This window comes from Drosophila kikkawai, chromosome 2L (genome assembly GCF_030179895.1).
Source record: "Drosophila kikkawai strain 14028-0561.14 chromosome 2L, DkikHiC1v2, whole genome shotgun sequence".
NCBI classification, from domain to species: Eukaryota; Metazoa; Arthropoda; class Insecta; order Diptera; family Drosophilidae; genus Drosophila; species Drosophila kikkawai.
In genome coordinates this window covers 4046030-4063671 of record NC_091728.1, presented here as the reverse complement: position 1 = coordinate 4063671, position 17642 = coordinate 4046030, and the positions used below count along the sequence as shown (strand labels likewise).

General features: G+C 38.4%; 1 protein-coding gene across 6 annotated transcripts; it reads right to left on the bottom strand.

Moving 5' to 3' along the window:
- Positions 1–176: 176 nt before the first annotated feature.
- nrv3 (nervana 3) lies at positions 177–16475 on the bottom strand. 6 transcript variants are annotated; one of them, XR_011445584.1, is made up of 9 exons: positions 16312–16475; positions 13703–14232; positions 6805–6945; positions 6431–6550; positions 5826–5992; positions 5545–5655; positions 5308–5473; positions 3313–4691; positions 177–3149 (listed from the first exon to the last, which is right to left on the bottom strand). XR_011445584.1 is itself a non-coding variant. In XM_017168547.3 (8 exons), exons 2-8 carry the CDS (start codon positions 13827–13829, stop codon positions 4588–4590), a joined length of 936 nt encoding a protein of 311 aa, XP_017024036.1. In that variant the 5' UTR covers positions 13830–14232; positions 16312–16475; the 3' UTR covers positions 404–4587. The 6 variants fall into 6 exon arrangements, 3 of the variants coding, with proteins under 3 accessions (XP_017024036.1, XP_017024037.1, XP_070144423.1); XR_011445583.1 differs by having other exon boundaries at positions 3332–4691; XR_011445582.1 differs by having other exon boundaries at positions 1075–2861; positions 2931–4691.
- Positions 16476–17642: the final 1167 nt, after the last annotated feature.

The following is a 17642-nucleotide window of genomic DNA, read 5'->3' as shown; positions in this document are numbered from 1 at the left end:
CTTATAAAATTTTGCAAAAATGGCCAAAAAATCAATTTCTTCCGGACATGTCTAGAAAGATTCCCCTGTTGATGCTGATCAAGAATATATATAGTTTATGGGGTCGAAAATGATTCCTTCACATATAAAAATATAAATAATGCCAATGCAATCACAAGAATAAAACGCACTGGGCATTTGTTTTTTGTTTATTTGGAATTACTTAATTCCATATCAACATAATATTTTTATTGAATTCAGTAAAATTTTTCAAACATTTCATTTTTCGTTACTCGTACACGACTTCATTTTTAGGGTTTTTCTTCAATGTGTTTATGTAGCTTTTTTTGTTGTTCTTTTTCATTTTCATTTTCTTTTAATTTTTCGTTTTTCTTCTCTTCCTTCTCTGTTAATGTTCATTTACTTTTTTTTGGTTGTAGGTTCCTTTTAATATTACAGCTTATATTTTTTAATGTTTTTTTTTTTTAATATTTATAATTTTATAGTTAAACTTAAATAATACAAAAAGCAGTGTTTGTTTTTCTTCATCTTGTTACCCACATATTTTTTTTTTAGTTTTACTGTGATTTTTATGAAGGATTTTTGTTAACCTAAATTAAAGCAATCTTGTTAGAATTTTCTTGAATTTCAAAAGTAAACAAAATGTAATTTTGTTTATTGTTTAATTTCTTCCCAGACGCAGGAATTTTTCTTGAATTAAAATATATATATATATATATATATTTCTTTTTTTTTCGGTTTTTCTTTTTAGTATTTATAATGTCTACTATTTATTATAATTTGCGGTTTTCACTAGATTTTCTTCTAAACTAAAGTTATTAAGCTTCTGCAAATTTCGCGTGTTTTGTGGGCTGTGGTTGTTGTTGTTGTTGTTGTCGTTTTTTTTACTGTTGTGTTTTCGGGTTTTGTTTTGTTAAATCAAAAGTCAATAATGTACGCATACTTAAAAGTAATTTTACATTGTTTCTTCATTTTATTTACCATTTATGTATATAACATTTGCATATATTTATAAGTATATATATGACTTTATGTTATACTTGCTTAGTTCTATATAGCTTAGGTTTAATACAGTTTCTCCTTTTATTTTTCTATTACATTTTATTTTCCTCTACTGGCGCTAATGTCTCAATATTTTCTTTTTTCGTTTATTGTGTGTAAGTATTAAAACCAATTGCAAATGAAGGTGAAACTCAACAGATTTACTCCAAACCGTTTTATATTCGATTTACTTTATTATACTTCTGGTTTTTGCTATGTACGCCGTAGTGTGACACATGTGTTTGTGGGAGATCCTCAGAACTAAAGACCCAAAAAACTAGCTACTCAAGGTGTTTCGAACGATCCTGGAAAATGGCCTTGATCAAGACAATTTCTTGACGCAGATCCTCTATATTCATACTCTTTCTGTTGCTTTGTTTGAAGAGGCTGCCGCTGATTTGGTTTTATTGTTTAAGAATGTTTAAGAATAAGCAAAGTTCTTTGAACAATTTTCAGAAAGGTATTCTCGAATATTGTGAACATTTATTGTTTGTCGCCTGGGTGCCTTGATCGCGGTTTGTTTGTCGGTTTACACACAAAAATGTCATTTTAACTGTTTTTAGTTTTTGCTTCTCATTTTATTTGTTCTTTTTACATACACATGGTGTAAAAAATGGCAGTTTATATATATGCTTGTTAAATATAATTCATTTAAATTGTGTGCTAGTAGTTGCCGCCTAACGAAGAGTGGAAATATTGCAAAGTGGTAGAGTGGCTTTGGATCAGAAACGTGGTGACGAGTGACTATCCTGCGACCGCAGACAGGCGAAAAGGATCTGAGACTGAACCGAGGGAAATTGTAATGAATTCGATTTTTAAGCTAGAGGGTCAAACATTAACTTGGCAGTTTTTTATATCTTTTTTATACGTTTTTATATATTTTTTTGTTGTTCGATTTTATTTTTTATAAGTTGTATTTTTATTACCCTAGATAACCTATTAATATTTATCGGCGGTTTTGGGAACACACTTTGCCGGGACAAACCAAAAAGAAATCGTCTTCAAGTCTAATTTTGTGCGTGAAAAACCGTTGGATAAAAACTAAGTTCAAACGCCTATAGGTGTAAGATCAACGAACAAATAATATTCAATTCAAAGTTAACAGCTGCCTGCGGTCGCCTGGACATACGTAAGGGAAAAGTATACTGTTGTAAATGATCTCCCAAGACGATTTTATTGTGTTCAGTGATAGCACTTGTTGCCGGCATTTGATTATACTACTTAACTAATTTTATCTTCCTTCCGTAATCTGTTTAGCTTAGTCGTAGGAAAACATGCACTAGCAAAAATGTTAGAAAACTTTTTGGTTTTTATTATACTTAAAACAATTTTACGTGACCTTGGATGCTGCAGAATTCGGTTGAAAAATATACCTTCAATAACTTAATGAAATTTACTTGACTTGGGACCAGAGAACGATATACGAAAGGTTTGAGAATTATGGCAATTACAATTCCAAAAGAAGGTTGACGAAATTCGGTCTTATAAACTATCTCTGGTCCAAACAGAGGCCTCGTTATCTATAAGTATGTATACTTTTTTTTTGGGTTTTTGGTTTTTCTCTTTAATTTCTTAAGCCGCATTCATTTACACTTGAAGTTCATTTCATGAAAGTTGCATTATTATTATACCATTTCATATTACATGTATTTTAATATATATATTTATGTATAACATTTTCCATTAAACTATTATTTATTGATTTACTTCTGCATTTTGTTCTTGTTGTTCTGGCAAAACTGTATAACATTTTTCGTTTTGTTTCTGTTTCTGTTTCGGTTTCTTCACCTGGATTCTCTTCTCTTCTCTTAGAAATTACACTAGTTAAAGTGGATGGAAAAGGGGGTTAGTTAATAAGCTTTCGTTATGCCGGTTAGGAGCTTTCTTACGTTTCATGTTTTCTTTTTGGTTTTTCTTGGGGAAAATAGAGATAAGTTAGTTGAGGCCTAAATATCTAATTAGCATTTCGTATTCAGAGTCGAGTGTCACTGTTCGTAAGTAATATTTCGCTGCCATGTCCTTTTCCGCAAAGGAATTGGCCAATGGCCGTGGGGTTTCGAGTTAAAGGGAGGTCCTTGGGTCCTTGGTAATCCTTGGGACTTGATCGGCTGTAAAACATATGAGATGGAAACGGATTGGTTTTTGTTTTTCAACTTAGTTAAATTAAGTTCGATTTATTGGTATTATCTGCTGGATGTTGTTGGGGTTGTATACATAATACATTTAAATTTTATATGCTCTTCATGTTTATTGTAACCAGTTACTCTGTACTTTCATTTCAGCTATTTACTCTTTTTGCCTCAATTATCCTTTTATGTTTAATATATTTTTATGAGAATTTCCCATTAATGATCTTGGATTTTGGGGGTTTTTCAATAATAAGTGAAGAATATTAATTTTAAATATGTCTGGGCTTGCTTTTTTTGTTTGCCTTCTTTTATGCATTTTTTGTTTTATATATTTGTTGTTTATTTAATATGCAGCGCCTTCTTGTTTTCTGTTTGCGGTTTTGTTTTCGCTTCTGTTTAATTTTCTCGTTATTATGTTGTATTTTAAGAATTTTTGTTTTATGTGGCCTTTGTTAATTCATTCGCTTGGGAAAATGCTGCATCCTGCTTACATTTATAACAAATTGAACTAAATTATATAAGGGGATCCTGGCAATAATTTAGTTGCGTTCCAGGAGCTCTTTTGGGTGGAGACGGGGAATGGCCTGGGGAGGAGTGGGTTTTTATTTGTATATAAACATACATATTTGTGTTTATATTTGCTCCAATTGTACAATTGATTTGTATATATTTAGTTGTTATAAATATAAATAATGGTTTTATGCATTTTGTTCAAATAATTTGTCGTTTAAGTACAGTTGATGTTTAGCTTTTTAAGGTTCTTTTTTCGCTGCGCTGTTTGTCGTTTATATGTTTCTTGTTAATCCTTTGCCAAAAATTACACCAAAAAACAAATAAGATTGGCTTAACAACAGTTTTTATTTCGTTTTTTTAAAATGATTTTTGTTTTGTTTTTGTTACTTTTATTACTGATAATATAATATTTTGCGCTAATTAAGTGGCCTGTCAAATTTATACCTTTGGTTTTTCGCCTAAATTGTTAACTAAATCGAAATTTTCCTAACAAATTAAGGTTTTTGTGTGATTCTGTGTGGGGGCGTTGTTCATTTTTTAGCGTTGGGTAGGTATTTCTTTTGTTTTGCTTGTATTTTATTTTATATGCTTTATAGCGCTAGAATTTTATTTCTTAAGTTTTCCATTTTGTTCTTGCTGTAGCTTCTCCCTCTTTCTCTTTAGTTTCGTCTTGTCTTTGGTTATTGCTGTATCTCGCATGCCCTTTGGGGGCCCTTGCTTGCTACACTTTGCTCATTTCTCGCTTGTTTTGTGTGTGGATTTGTTGCAGTTTTCTTTCTATACTTGAGTGTTGTTCAACGGTCAACCTATTGCCTCTTCCATCCTTGCCCTCCTTGCTCCAAGCTCCTGGCTCCTCGGTGGCCGCTCCGCGCACGCGGCCGATGTCCTTGGGGAGACGTTTCTCTTAGTCCACCATCAATTCAAAGTGGACGGATCCTCTCCTTTCTGAGCGATCGTGGTTGATGTTGCGGGCCCAGGCTTTGCACTCAATGTTGATCAAGACGCCGGCTAAAAAAGGGAAATAATTGGTTTAATAAATATTGAATTTACACAGTACAACTCTTAATGGCTTAAAGTAAAGTTCTTTTAGGCTTTTCTCTTACCAAAAAATATCCTTCCTCTAGATGTGCTGCCTTGGCAATTATTTCCTGAGGTAATCAGAGCCTTACAACTCTCTAATTGTAGGTTTTAATTGGCTTGCAACTTGTTTATTCGACCCAACCAGTTGCCCTATATTCAAAAGGCCCTAACAATTCATAATTAGAAAGCAGAAACTTGTCTTTCCATCCCAATTGTTCGTAACCCATTTTTCTACCCTCTCTAAATGTGGCTTAATTCCTGCGAAATTGTTGGAATGCAAAACAAAGAACAAGGGAGAATGCATATCCTGTGTCAGTTATTTTTCGAGCTTCCCTTCAACCAACCCCTTTGTAAATATTTAGTGTGCCGTTCAAATTACTTTTTGTGTTTGAAATTGTGTAAAATGTGGAACGCGGCCACAGTGAAAGCTTGGTTTAGAACTCTTTTCCGTTGAAGAAGCCTGAACTATTTAGCTACGAGCTTCTGATAGGACTTACAGTCTGCTTACTCTAGTTTACTCTTACTGAAATTGAGGTGTACTTACTTTCAACAGTAAATTGCACAGCTACGATTGGCGGAATGTACCCCTTGATGTTTTTGAAGGGGAAGTAGTAACGTGGGAAACCCATGCGTGGATAGTAATCACGAGCCTTGATGTTCTCAACATCGGCAGGATTCTCACCCTCGCACGAGACCCAGACAACGCTGGTCTAAAATGAGAGCACAAAATAGTGAAATATGGTTAAACACTATCCTTTCACCTCTCATCTGTAGATCTCACCTCGTTGGGTCGCAGGCTCTGCTTCTCCTTGATGTGCTGCTTCAACTCCTCAGGCATTTCATCGGGCAAGGTCTTTGAATCGTTGTAAATTTCCGGCACCCAATTGTAGATCTAAAAGGGTTATGGTAAAGAGATTTGTTAGCTAAGGTACGGAAAACTATCTGAGTGGAAAAGTTTGAAGCAGATAATCTTGTCCTAAATCATTGCTCATCTGCTCTTTTTGAATTTTAGGTATAGTCTCTGCCTTCGCTGGAATATATATACTTTTCAGCGTTACTCACCTTATTCAACTTTAGGAATATGCAGGGTCTGGCCACATGATAGCCAAAGTTGTTGTCCACTGTGCAGGGTGCGAAGCTGGCGGCCTCGGTGCCACAGACTTTGCCCTCAGGTGGCGGGTGCTCGAAGCTGCAGTTCACCTGGTTCTGCTTCTCAAGATCCTCGTAAGCTGGCGATTCGAAAGGATTTAGTTAGCAAGGTGAAGCGGCTTCAGGCGGGTAGGAGTTTAGCATAATGTTTAGCATTTTGGCATTTACATTTAAATAGCAAGAGATACTCATCAAAAATGCGCTTGCGTTATACACAAAATGTAAAACTTACTGTGATCTTTTCGTTTTATCGGTTATCAAAAATCAAAATATTGAAAAAAGTGTATTTTAACATAAACATAAACATATAAAATAATAAAGCCTTCGGAAATCCGAAGCCTTGTCCAAAAAAGAAATCATTCTTAACTATATTAAAGTTTTAAACTATAAAGTTTCTAGTTTTTCTTATCTGTCTACAAGTTTTGCCAATGTGTGTCTCGATTTTACTTATATAATAAAAATTTCGTTTTAATAAACAATTAATTTGTTGTCCTTTGAGGCTCTTCTGGCTTACTTACATTTCAGAAAACGGGCAGTCTCATCAACCCAGTACTTATAATTATCCTTCTTCGATGACTCGTACCAAACTAATGTGCTCTCAACATTGGCTTCTGGGGGCATTGGTCGGAAGCCAAGACCTGAAAGAGGGAAGAGCACGTGGAGGAGAAAGAGTTTTTTCAGTGAACAACACTTGAACAAGTCTAATTGATTTTATTTATGCTTCCCCCCTGCTTATATTCCACTCATCCAATTAGTTAATTAAATTGGTAGGCTTGGGCGCGGCTTAATTACCATAAAAGTTTTTGGCAATGTCCACACATGCTGATAAAATCTTATAAATACCTTAAAAACTATGTGAAATAATGTGTTCTTATAATATAATATAACTAACCTGGGTTAGCTCCAATCAATCCGTTGTCAAGCATCCATTTGGGCTTCTCATTGTCCAGCGTTTGGTAGAACACCGTAAATATTGCAGCAAAGAATCCAGTTAACGCCGCATAAAATATTATATAGAATAGTAGAATTTTCGCTGAAAAGATTTAAGCAAGAACAAATACCGCAATTAGTCAAGATCAATATTTAACTGGAGTATCAACCGAAATTAGCTAACTCTTTAAACTAAACAAAAATATGAAAAAATGCTTCATCTGATCCCATTTTGAACCTTTATTTCTTAATAACTAATTGCGAAAGGCGGCGTACAAAGAATTTGACATGATAAATGGGATTATTTATCCGGCCATTAAGTCATTCAGAATGCTAGAGATCGTGGGACGTGGGAAAAATGTTTTATTTCAAGAGTGAACATCGTGGGAAATACTTTTTCAGTAATTGGTTCCAAAGAGAGCGAAGAGGGTACTGCAAAACATTAAAAAATGCAATTATTCCTATAAAATTGAGACTAATTTTCTTAATTTTAACATTTTTAATAATTTCTTTAAACAAATATTCATGGATAGATTGACTCGTATATTTATGGTGATCATGGATATATAATTCATGGAGCTTCTGTGCCTCCATAAATAATTATACTCTGACAAACAAAGGGCATACAAATTAAAGTTTTTCTATAATATGCGGTATTTTCCTGCCCTCCTATGGAAAAATCGGGGGAAGCTTTTCCAACTTGAGAGTGCGTTTGCGCAGTGCCGCTCTCGAGGCGCTCTCAGAAGCTCTCGCTGCCATGTACTCCTCTATATATATAGCTAGGGTCCTGTGGACCAACAGTTGTGGAAGCACTGTGAGTGTTCAAGGAGAAAAACTTAAAAATCCGATTGCTACTTACTTACGTCACAAGTGGGACTGGAGGGGGGCAGGGGTGCATTGGGAGGACTCTGAGGACTTTTTGCTGCCATTTAAATTTTTGTAGGCAAGCGAAAAGTTTTCACTGCAAATCTATTTTGGGCTTAAGGGTAGCTCTGCCTCGGCTTATATACGTACATATATGTGTATGCGTTAAATATCTAGTTAGCGGCCAGCTTGGGCTATGGTTACTGCCGCCTGGCCCCTTCTAATTGGATATCCTCCGCTCCGTTCCTTACTGTCCCACAGTTTTCCCTGACACACCGTTTTTTTTTCCCCCCTTACATAATTTATGGTACTCGCTTGTCAGTTAAATAAAATGTACGTTCGCATGGCAACACACACACACAAGAACCAAACTGAAGGAGAAGAGAGGCATTCAAACTTTTCCCATTGTTGCGGCCGTGTCGGTGTGTTTCTGCACTTAACGAGCTAGTTTTTCTATTTTCTTTGAGGAATGAGATACGCGAACTACTCAGCCGGAGGGATGAGATTCGTTGCTTTATTTGCATATCAAGTTGATGGCTTTGTTGTTGGCATCAGTGGACTTAGCCTGATTGCTTAAATTGGAAATTTAAATATGAACGGGATGTTTGCTTTAAGGAGTTACACACATGTTTGTGTTTCTTGAGAGTTTTATATTATTGGAAATTATAGGTTTCTTTAAAATATATAAAAAGGATAGAAACTACGCAGGATATAAAAATCAATATAGATTAGATGTCAGGAAATATGAAACGATTTTTTTACGTTGTTTATGAATAGCCGTTTATCATATTATAATTACACGGTTGCGCTGAAATTCAATTTGTGGCCGCCCCGATGGCAATGCCCATGATGATGATGATGATGATTGTGGGTCTGGCTTGGCCATGAATATATAATATCTGCGGCAAGCGTTGCCTATCCTCTCCTTTTTGCCTCTATATTTTTGACTGTCTGTCTGTATGTATGCATAACTCCTGTTTCTTGGCGTCTTTGCGGCGACACAGCTACATATTACGTATATTACGTATACGCCCCAGTAGCGTTGCTTTTCATTTGCATTTTCGTAATGGGACTTCAGCGAGCGGATGCCTATTAAGTTACAAGGAAAACCTTTTTGCATTTGATGGATTGGTGGTCTCTCTTTATCAGCTTTCATTCACATTTGTGGACTTTTTTGGGGTCCTTGTTAGATATTTAAATACGAAAATGCGAATTTAGGTTTTAAGTCTAGTCTTCTCTTTGGTAAACTCACAAGCCTGAGCTGAATTTCGGTTATTCCCAAGGACATTTCATTGATATTTGCGGCTGGGAGCGAGTCCAATTACGCTGTCATTGGTTTGTCAGGGGGGGTTGGGTTATGGATGTTGTGGGAAATCCAATTGATTTGCGCTCATGTCACCGCGTTTGACGATTAACTGGGAAGGACTCTGCGTGTGTGCGGGTGCGTGTGCATGTGTATGTGTGTGGGTGAGCGCACCTGGGCAGTACGAGCTGAGGAAAATTATTACGTATACGCCATGCTCTCCGGCGCTCTCTTTGCTCTGCGACTCTCTGGCTGCCTCTCTCTGTGAACTTTGACATTTGCAGCGAGCTGCAGTGCACTTTATGCCTTAATATCCTAGCGGGAGAATAGCGGGCGTGTATACTCTCCTCTCGCTGTCTTCGCGTATTTTTTGATTTCAGCCACAATTTTGTTAGCATTTAAGTAAGAGCAGCAGGGCCGGTGTGTGGGAGTCGGCTCGTTTTCTGTGTTTACATTTTGACAGTTGCTGAGTAAAAAACCGAGTAAAAAAACAACGCATAGAGGCACACTGAAAGGACCCACACTTGGAAACATTAAAAGTGGCACACAGACCAACCCAAAATCACCAGCGGAAATGAGAAAATATAAAGGAAGGCACAGAAACATATTCAACTGTCAACAGCACGACTTAGCACGCCGCGGGTTGTGTAGCGCGAAAACTGGCACGAGTCTCGTCCTTTTCCATGCAAAAAATTCAAAAGCCCAACCAAATGGGAATTTTGTATAGAAAAACGTTGTAATTCTCCCACATTGATATGCAACTTGGCCAATTTAAAATTCAAGCTTTAATATTAACCGGTTTTTGTTAATTTATTCAGGACATTCATATTTATATGTCAAAATGCAGGATGCTCTGTTATTCATAAAGCGTAAAGGGGAATCAAATTGGGCGTTTAATCATAACTAAATCCAGAATATATGTATATATAAAATATAGGTAGATGGATATTACAAGTCTACAGATCAAGGCGTTCGAAGGATTTTGTCTTGATAAGTAGATTTGCCACTCACCTTGAGTAGTATAAGGGTATCGGATGTATATTATTATAAACTCTAAAGAAATATTTTTTTATATTCTGGCTTTTTAACTTTATAGCCTAGGAGATTTAGGATTGCTACATTCTTAATATCATGTACTAAATAAATATTTAAAATAACCCATAACATAATTATATTAGACACAAATGAAAAATATACCATAAATATAGATTAATAGAATAATCTATGATGCTGGTCTTAGTAGTATTGTAGAAATCGACATTATATATTACTCCTAAAGACAGACAACCATTTGAAATAAAAACCTATTGACCCTGTCACAATTTTAAATATTTAAAAATATAATTCCAGCAAAAGCAGCAAATTGATTTACGATTTGATAATGTACATATATTTGAATATTTATCGGATTATAAAATAACTGTTAAATATTGAATTAAATCAAAGAGAATTCTACTTTTAAGATTTTATACTATTTGAATATAATGTTGCAACTCTGATTGGCAGCCAATAATATTGGTGAGATCAGTGATATGTCCGAAGCAGTTTTAAGGATCTATACCTACAATACAATTTTATACAATTTTAATATTTACTTTATGCATTTAATGAAAATGTAAAAAAAGAGTAAAATGTTGCAAATATTTTGCCTTAAAAGTTACGGCAAACATTAATATTAGAAAATTTAAGTAAGAGTCCTGCGTGTTTCCATCGATTAAATTAAATTCCAGGATATTTTATATTCGTTTTCCCCTTATGAAGGAGTAAAGGAAATTAGTTAATTAGTTTTCCCTTCCATCAAGATTCTTTTCTATTTTTTTAACCCATTAGAAGTAGATTTTCGTGAAGCTTATGTATCAATTGCCGCTCAGCTGCTGCTGCTCTTGAATTGCCTACTTAACCGCAATAAATTTTAGCCCAAATAACAAAGTTTATATTGCCTAGGTTTATATAGAAAGTGGAAAATTTTACATTTCCACTAGTTTTCCTTAAACTTACGCAACAATCTTATGACTCTATTGTTAATTGCGGTGATGTGCATTTTAAGGGCAACGATTTTAGCACAGAGAAGTGATGTTGCCTCAAAACTTGTGCGATATTATTTAGCAAGCTCGGTGGTGGCTAACTTTCGTGGCTCAGTGTGAATTGATTCGTTTTCATTTTCCATTTTAATTGTTTTTGTCGCAGCCTTGTTCTGCTTGTTTCTCTTTCAGTTTGTTGTCTGGCAAATTGATGTCAATAATTGAGTGCCATATGCTTCATGAATTGGTTATATGTTAATTGCGGCAATTGGCAAATGGCCTCAGATTGCCAGAGAGTGCACAGATTTGGATGCTTGCAATCTCAAACAATTTGTTTTAATAACTTAATTTACTAAAACATAGCTTCCGCTGGGATATCGAAATTTTTGGGAATTATTAATAAGGGCATCTTTCAAGATTAATACTTTATTTTCAAGAACACTTTAAAGATTTTTGTATATAGTAAGATAGTGTATAACGCCTATGCCTTTAGTTTTTTTTTGTAAAAATAAATAAATACAAAGCAAGTCAAGCTAGAAATACTCTATAATTCAATACAGGACTGTAGCTCCCTTTGGACAAGAGCCCCATCTGCAGTCACTAAATAAGCTTACAACGCAATTTCAGAGCCGTCAAGGGAAACCTAAAAAGCAGAATAGAGGTGTCCATTCCTTTGTGCCTTTGGTGTAGGTCAGCCCAGTGACTGTGAGCTGTGTGAGCTCAGCACCCTCGCATCTTCGAGGAGATGGCAGCGGGAAGGCGGTGCCTGCCAAGTGTTTAACTGCAGAGGCAACACAACAACATTTGCACCCTAAGTGGGTTACACACAGGGACAGCCAAGCGCGAAACAACCCACCTTTGTGCACCGGGCCCGCAGCACTAAGCCGCTGCTGGCTGTGCTGGCAACGAGGCTAGAATTGATTTTTTTTGCCGGGACTGAGATCGCATGTCCACAAGTAGGTTTCCACATTTGCGTTGCCTCCATGGCAGGCGAATAAACTGGGTTATAGGCAATGTAGCCTCGACTTAACCTGCTATAGCTGCGGAGACAGACAGCAGTCAAGTGTTCTGCCGCAGAAAGGTAATAGACTCACACACACACACCAAAGATATATAATGATTGAAAAGTGCACAGCACATTGTATCAATCCGCTGTTGCTAATCACTCTTCAGAGTTAACTATTGGAACTAATTAAGTAAGAATAATTGGTTATAAAACCTTTTTATCTTGGCATTCGGCAATGACAAGTTCCATTAAAAGACATATTTTATTATATTTATAATTTCAAAGTTGAATGGAATACATATTATCGAAGAAATAGCAAAATTTCGGTCATATTTGCGAGGTGCTTATTGTTAGTTTCATAGCTTATAGAATGTAAAATCAATCAATTTTAGCAACCACAAGAACCCGGTCTATTTTTTGGTTGGATAATAAGTTTTTTAATATTTTTTCCAAGCTCAATCTGTTTTTCCCGGCAAGACTTTACTGAGGTAATTTCTTTAAAAAGCAGAATCCAGCTAAAGAAATAAAAGCAAAGCTATGAAGTCGATTGAATTCAAATATTAAATATTTCAAACATTTCAAGAAGATTCCGCCCCTTCCTAAACAAAAGCTTTTGACAGAAAGCCGTGATACCCGATTATAGCAATCAATAAGCCAACAATGTCATTATATTTCATTAAAAACGTATTCGGAAAGCAAAGAGGAATTTCTAAATATAAGCCATTGCCCTGGCACGTGCCACAGAGAGCCGATTGGGTGGCTGCTCGGATATACTGCCTTCAAGATATAGGGCCAATATCAATAAAAATACGGATGCCACGTACGAAATAAATAGGCATTATGCGTTTAACGCCAAATATTGATTACTGCTGCTTTATTTATGGGTTCTAAGGCCAACTTGGTACTTAATACTAAACACAGAAAACATAAGGGGAAGATTATCTAACAGATAAAAAGTCAACCAGTAAGCTATTATTTTAGTTGTGCCGTCATAGCTTGTCAACATTTTACTGTTTAAATATAGTTTAAGATATTACAATTATCTAATTGGTTTATCAAATGGCTTTTACGAAAAACAAAAAGACAGCAAACAATGTTATCGATTCGGTAGATATCTAGGAATCGAAGGGATGGCTCCGCAGTACAGTGTAATAAAGCGGCTTTACTACTGCTTCGCTTCCAGCTCGGAGGAGGCATTAAAAATTTATGACAATTTCCTTTTGTCACGACCCGCTTACACACGAAATCCGGCGATTAGTCATAATTCCCGCGGCCATATGTAATGAAAATAGTGATTCCTGATATGGAGAAAAGGCTGCAGCAAGGTTTTTCGCGTTATGCAATCGCCCAACTAACTGGGGAACTAAAGACTCGAAGTTGAGAACTCGAGGAAGTGACTCAACAATGCTCGCTGGCATTACGTAGTGGGAGGTCGTGCACCTCTCGTATTGACTTCCATATTTAGCCTAACTAAGTACGTGACTTTTCGGCGCCTTCGGGCGTATCTGGTAGTAACCCACAAATCGATAACCGTCGAGTTCAAAAGCAATTAGTTGGGGCCTATTGGAAAAAGTAATGATCTCGAATAAAAGGCATACAACAAAATTATCTAGAGTTAGCTTTTCGGTTTAAGAATTGTTCAGTATCAATTAGGATAGATACTTACCCCAACTGGACCCGGTGCGTCCAAGGCATTGGCTAGTTTCACTGTTCCATAGGAATTTTTTGAAACCCTCCCATTTGCCCATTTTTGGCGGCGGCGCATAATATTCACCAATTTTCTTATCGGCCATGTTAACGCTTTTGTTTTCTTGCTGCTGTTGGTTGGTTTTGCGGTTTAACTCGAATTAGTTATTCGTTTTGTCACTTGGGTTGTAGGAGGGTGTCTTGTCTATAAAGCTAGTTCTTTGTTAAACTATTCTTATTTGTTGTTCCTTGTGGCTCCTTAAAGTTGACGTTTAGATTTTGAACGCTTATCTAATACGAGTATATTATGTATCTTTAATTATTTATATATGTGTATTTATTGGTGTTGATTTTGGTTTTATTTGACTTGTTGGGTTGTTTTTTTTTTGGTTTTTGGGTGAGTTTTTCTCAATCAACTGCGTTGGTACAACATTTTTTGTTTGTTTGTTTGTTTTTTTGGAATGTTCGTAGCAGTATTTTGTTAAGATTAATGCTTAATTTGCAACGTCACTGAAAGAATATGAACGGAAATTGAAAATGAATAATATTGCATAACTGTGCGATCGAATGACACCTGTTAGGTAAGGTTAATGGTGGATTTTCGTAAAGTGCAATGACATAATGGATGGAATAGGTTATTTTCTTGGATTTTCATTGATCGTATATCGCGTTTGGTTTTGGCATTGACTTGAGTTATTGACTTATTTTAAACACTTTTTCGGGTCGCGACTATCATTGATTTTCTTTATCCTTTATGTAAGAGCGATCCGTTCCGGTGTGAGAGTTTTCCTTTACATTTTCAAACCCATTCAACGGTCTTTGCTTTCGGCTTATGTAAACTTTGCCTTTTCCCCACTTGGCATTTGCAGTATTCAGTTTTTCCCTTTGCCAAATTCTGCTTCAGCCTCAGCCGTGAGTCGGCGCAGGCACAAGGACACTTGAGGAAGCCCGTCTTAGGCGGATATAGAATGGATTTCAATCAGCTGCAGTATCTTCTGGGGGTTTTGTGCTATATTATTTGCAATTTTCTCGACTTTTGTTGCACCAAATGCCTCGAACTCGCCAACGCCAAATAAATTGTAGTCACCTCTGCCGATTTTAGTCACACACTCTGCTGCCAACTGTTATGTAATCTCGAGCGCGGAAAAAAGCCTCGAAAAGCCAAGCCAGCCCAGAGGCGAGCATGCGCACAGAGAGCGTCGGGAAGAGCGTGGAGAGAGAGAGCCAAGCTGAGCGCAGCTGGAATCGCTGCTTGGAAGCTTATTTTTTTCCGCTTTTGCCGCAGCTTTTGCAAGCATTTCAGGACGAAGGCGACGGAGGTGGGAGCTATGGGGAGGCAGGCGGGTTGCCGAGCCATGGAAGTTGACAGCTGGGCGCCAGCTTAATGAGAGTTTTGCGGGGAGGAGGAGACAGGAGGTCTCAGGAGGTCTCAGAAGGAGCGAAATCCGCTACCAGAAACCGCTTGCAGTTCTGCAGTCCTCCTGAAGAGCTGACGCCCAAAAGCAGGCAATACTAATACAGAATACCTTCATGCAATGAGGCAAGGACAATGGGAACGAAACGGGACTGCTTGCAGGGCTTATCCTTATCGCAGGAGCTGCTCTTTCCGCTCCTCTCCTGCACCTCCTGCTGTCGGCTTTAATGAAAATTCCCGACGCACAAACATTCGCCTGACTTGACTTACATTTCTGCTCTGCCGACGTCGCCGTCTTTTCGCGGCGCACATTGCGCAACGCGCCCGACTCGACTCGACTCGGCTCCTGGCTAGGCTCCTGCTTTGTGCTCCCGCTTTGTGCTCCTCGCTCCACGCTCTTCTTTAGGTTCTATTTCTGCGGCTTTGCTGCCCGCCCCCCGTGGCTGTGTGAATGTGAAAGTCCAGTAAAGGGCATGGCGCACCAAAGTAGGCAACGCTCTGGCCCCCACTCACAGGCAGGCAGGGAGATACACAAATGTAGAGGCGTTCGTTGGGTCGCCGTTTTTCTGGCGCACAGTGCAATTAGAATCCTTGAAAATCGATAAGGTTTATAAATGATTTCCCCCTCACGCACACAAGCACTGATAGGATTCGAAAACTCTCAACACTTTTTCGCACACTCGAACACACTCTCGCACACACACACACACACACACACTTCGTTTTTTGCAAGCACTTCTTAACGGCTCCGGGCCTCCGAGTCTCCGCCTTATGGCTTCGCTTTTATTGTTGCAGGCAGCTAAGAAAAAATCGAATTCCAGTATGTATATAAGTTTTACAAGGATATCTTTGCTGCCGCTGTCACAATGTCCTCGTTGCCGACCGACGTCGCCGTCGTTGTCGCTATCGTTCTCATTCTCATTCCCATTTTCGCTGACGTCGACGTAATCAATGAAAAATTTTCTCCTTTGGCACAATTGTTTTTTCTTATTCGTGATTCTTTTAATTTGCAATTAAGACGGCGGCACAATTTGTTTTATTTCCGTCACATTTTTATATAGGGCGCACACAGGTTTTAATTTTGATGATTTGCGGATTTTTATGTAACCAGCGGCCTGGCTTGGTGGTTTTTGTGGGCGAGAGTGAAGAGTGAAGAAGGTTCTTCGGTGACATACAGAATGGGGTTTCTTTCGCCTTCGAACGCTCCCTCTCTACGCAGACTTGTACATGGTAGCTCTAGATATATAGATATATATGTAGATAGATGCCAGAACATCTATGTATGTATATCTATATGCCGATAATCCGCCAGCGAGTGCGAGTAGCAACCGTCCACAGTTAAAACGCCAATGATAGTGCCAGGCCATCGCCGCAGCTTGCAGCTGGCAATCGCTCGCCTTCGGCCATCGGCCTTCCGTTCGTTTTGCCTTCGGGAACCTTCGGTTCGCCTCGGCGCTGGTTAATGGCGACTGGCGGCGGCGGAGGCGGGAACGGGCAGGAGCTTCGTGGAAAGCGCCAGCTCTCTGCTCAAGCTTTTCGCTCAGCTGGGTGCTATACGCCAAGTTGCTGGAAGAACAGTCGGCGGTTCCGCCACCCTAGCCCCTAATTGTTGTTGGAGCAAGCTTTCAGCTACTTTTGCTGCTGTGATTTGCAGTTAGTTCCATTCAGTGGCTGCCAAACTGTGTGGGCGTAAGGCCCCGCGAGTTGCATGCCCCAATCAGTGCAGGTGAAACTGCAGGAGATGCGGTCCAAAGACCCAACGCCCTGTTCGAAAAGCAGAGTGTGTTGCTTACCCGAAGGGAGCTAACGAAGGCTAAGCCGTTTTATCACATAACCATGGATATTTTGTGAGATCATCATCAGGCTTAGAACTATAGTAAAACAAACACAGACTAGGGATAATTTAAAGTTCTTTCACCTTGCTATTAGACAACCTTATCGTCAGCGTAAACCCACCACAAAGAGTGATGAAAAGTTTCGCTTTCTTTCCCGAGATTTCACGGTGCTCTGTGTTATCATCTGAGCTCTGGAAGCTTTAACCTACCTAATCATTATTTTTGTGTTTTTTGAAATTCGCCCGATCAAGTCTCATTTGAAATGTAGATTAGCAATTAGCTTTGAAGCACAGCTGGGCCCAGTTTCAGGCCGAATTTTATACAGAACAAAGCAGTTTGAGTCTGAAAATCTGCCCTCCAGATTGCCTAAGGATATCGCTGATCCAGCGGGAAAGCCAAGCGGACAGTGGTTCTCAATCCGCAGTAATTTGCTGGCGCCTGACAGCTCGCATTACTGAGGCCTGATAAATCGCCGAGGACGAAACGCTGCTGCCCCGCCGCTATCCTGGCCACTCCTGTTTAGGCTCATGCGCTCTCTCCGCCCACCGCTCTGCTCTGCGGCTTATGTTACTAGTATTTCCCGCGGATACGGTTCAATCGGCGCAGAAGCCCATCAATCCGGCCCAGAGGCGTCCGCCGGAGCCAGAGGCGGCCGAACCAACGCACAGTTC

Coding starts and splice junctions, on each gene's coding strand:
- nrv3 (XM_017168547.3), bottom strand. CDS start 13,829: ATGGCCGATAAGAAAATTGGTGAATATTATGCGCCGCCGCCAAAAATG. Junction 5,993..6,430: donor GACTGCCCGTTTTCTGAAAT/GTAAGTAAGCCA, acceptor TCGAATCGCCAG/CTTACGAGGATCTTGAGAAG. Junction 5,474..5,544: donor AGAGCCTGCGACCCAACGAG/GTGAGATCTACA, acceptor CTCTCATTTTAG/ACCAGCGTTGTCTGGGTCTC.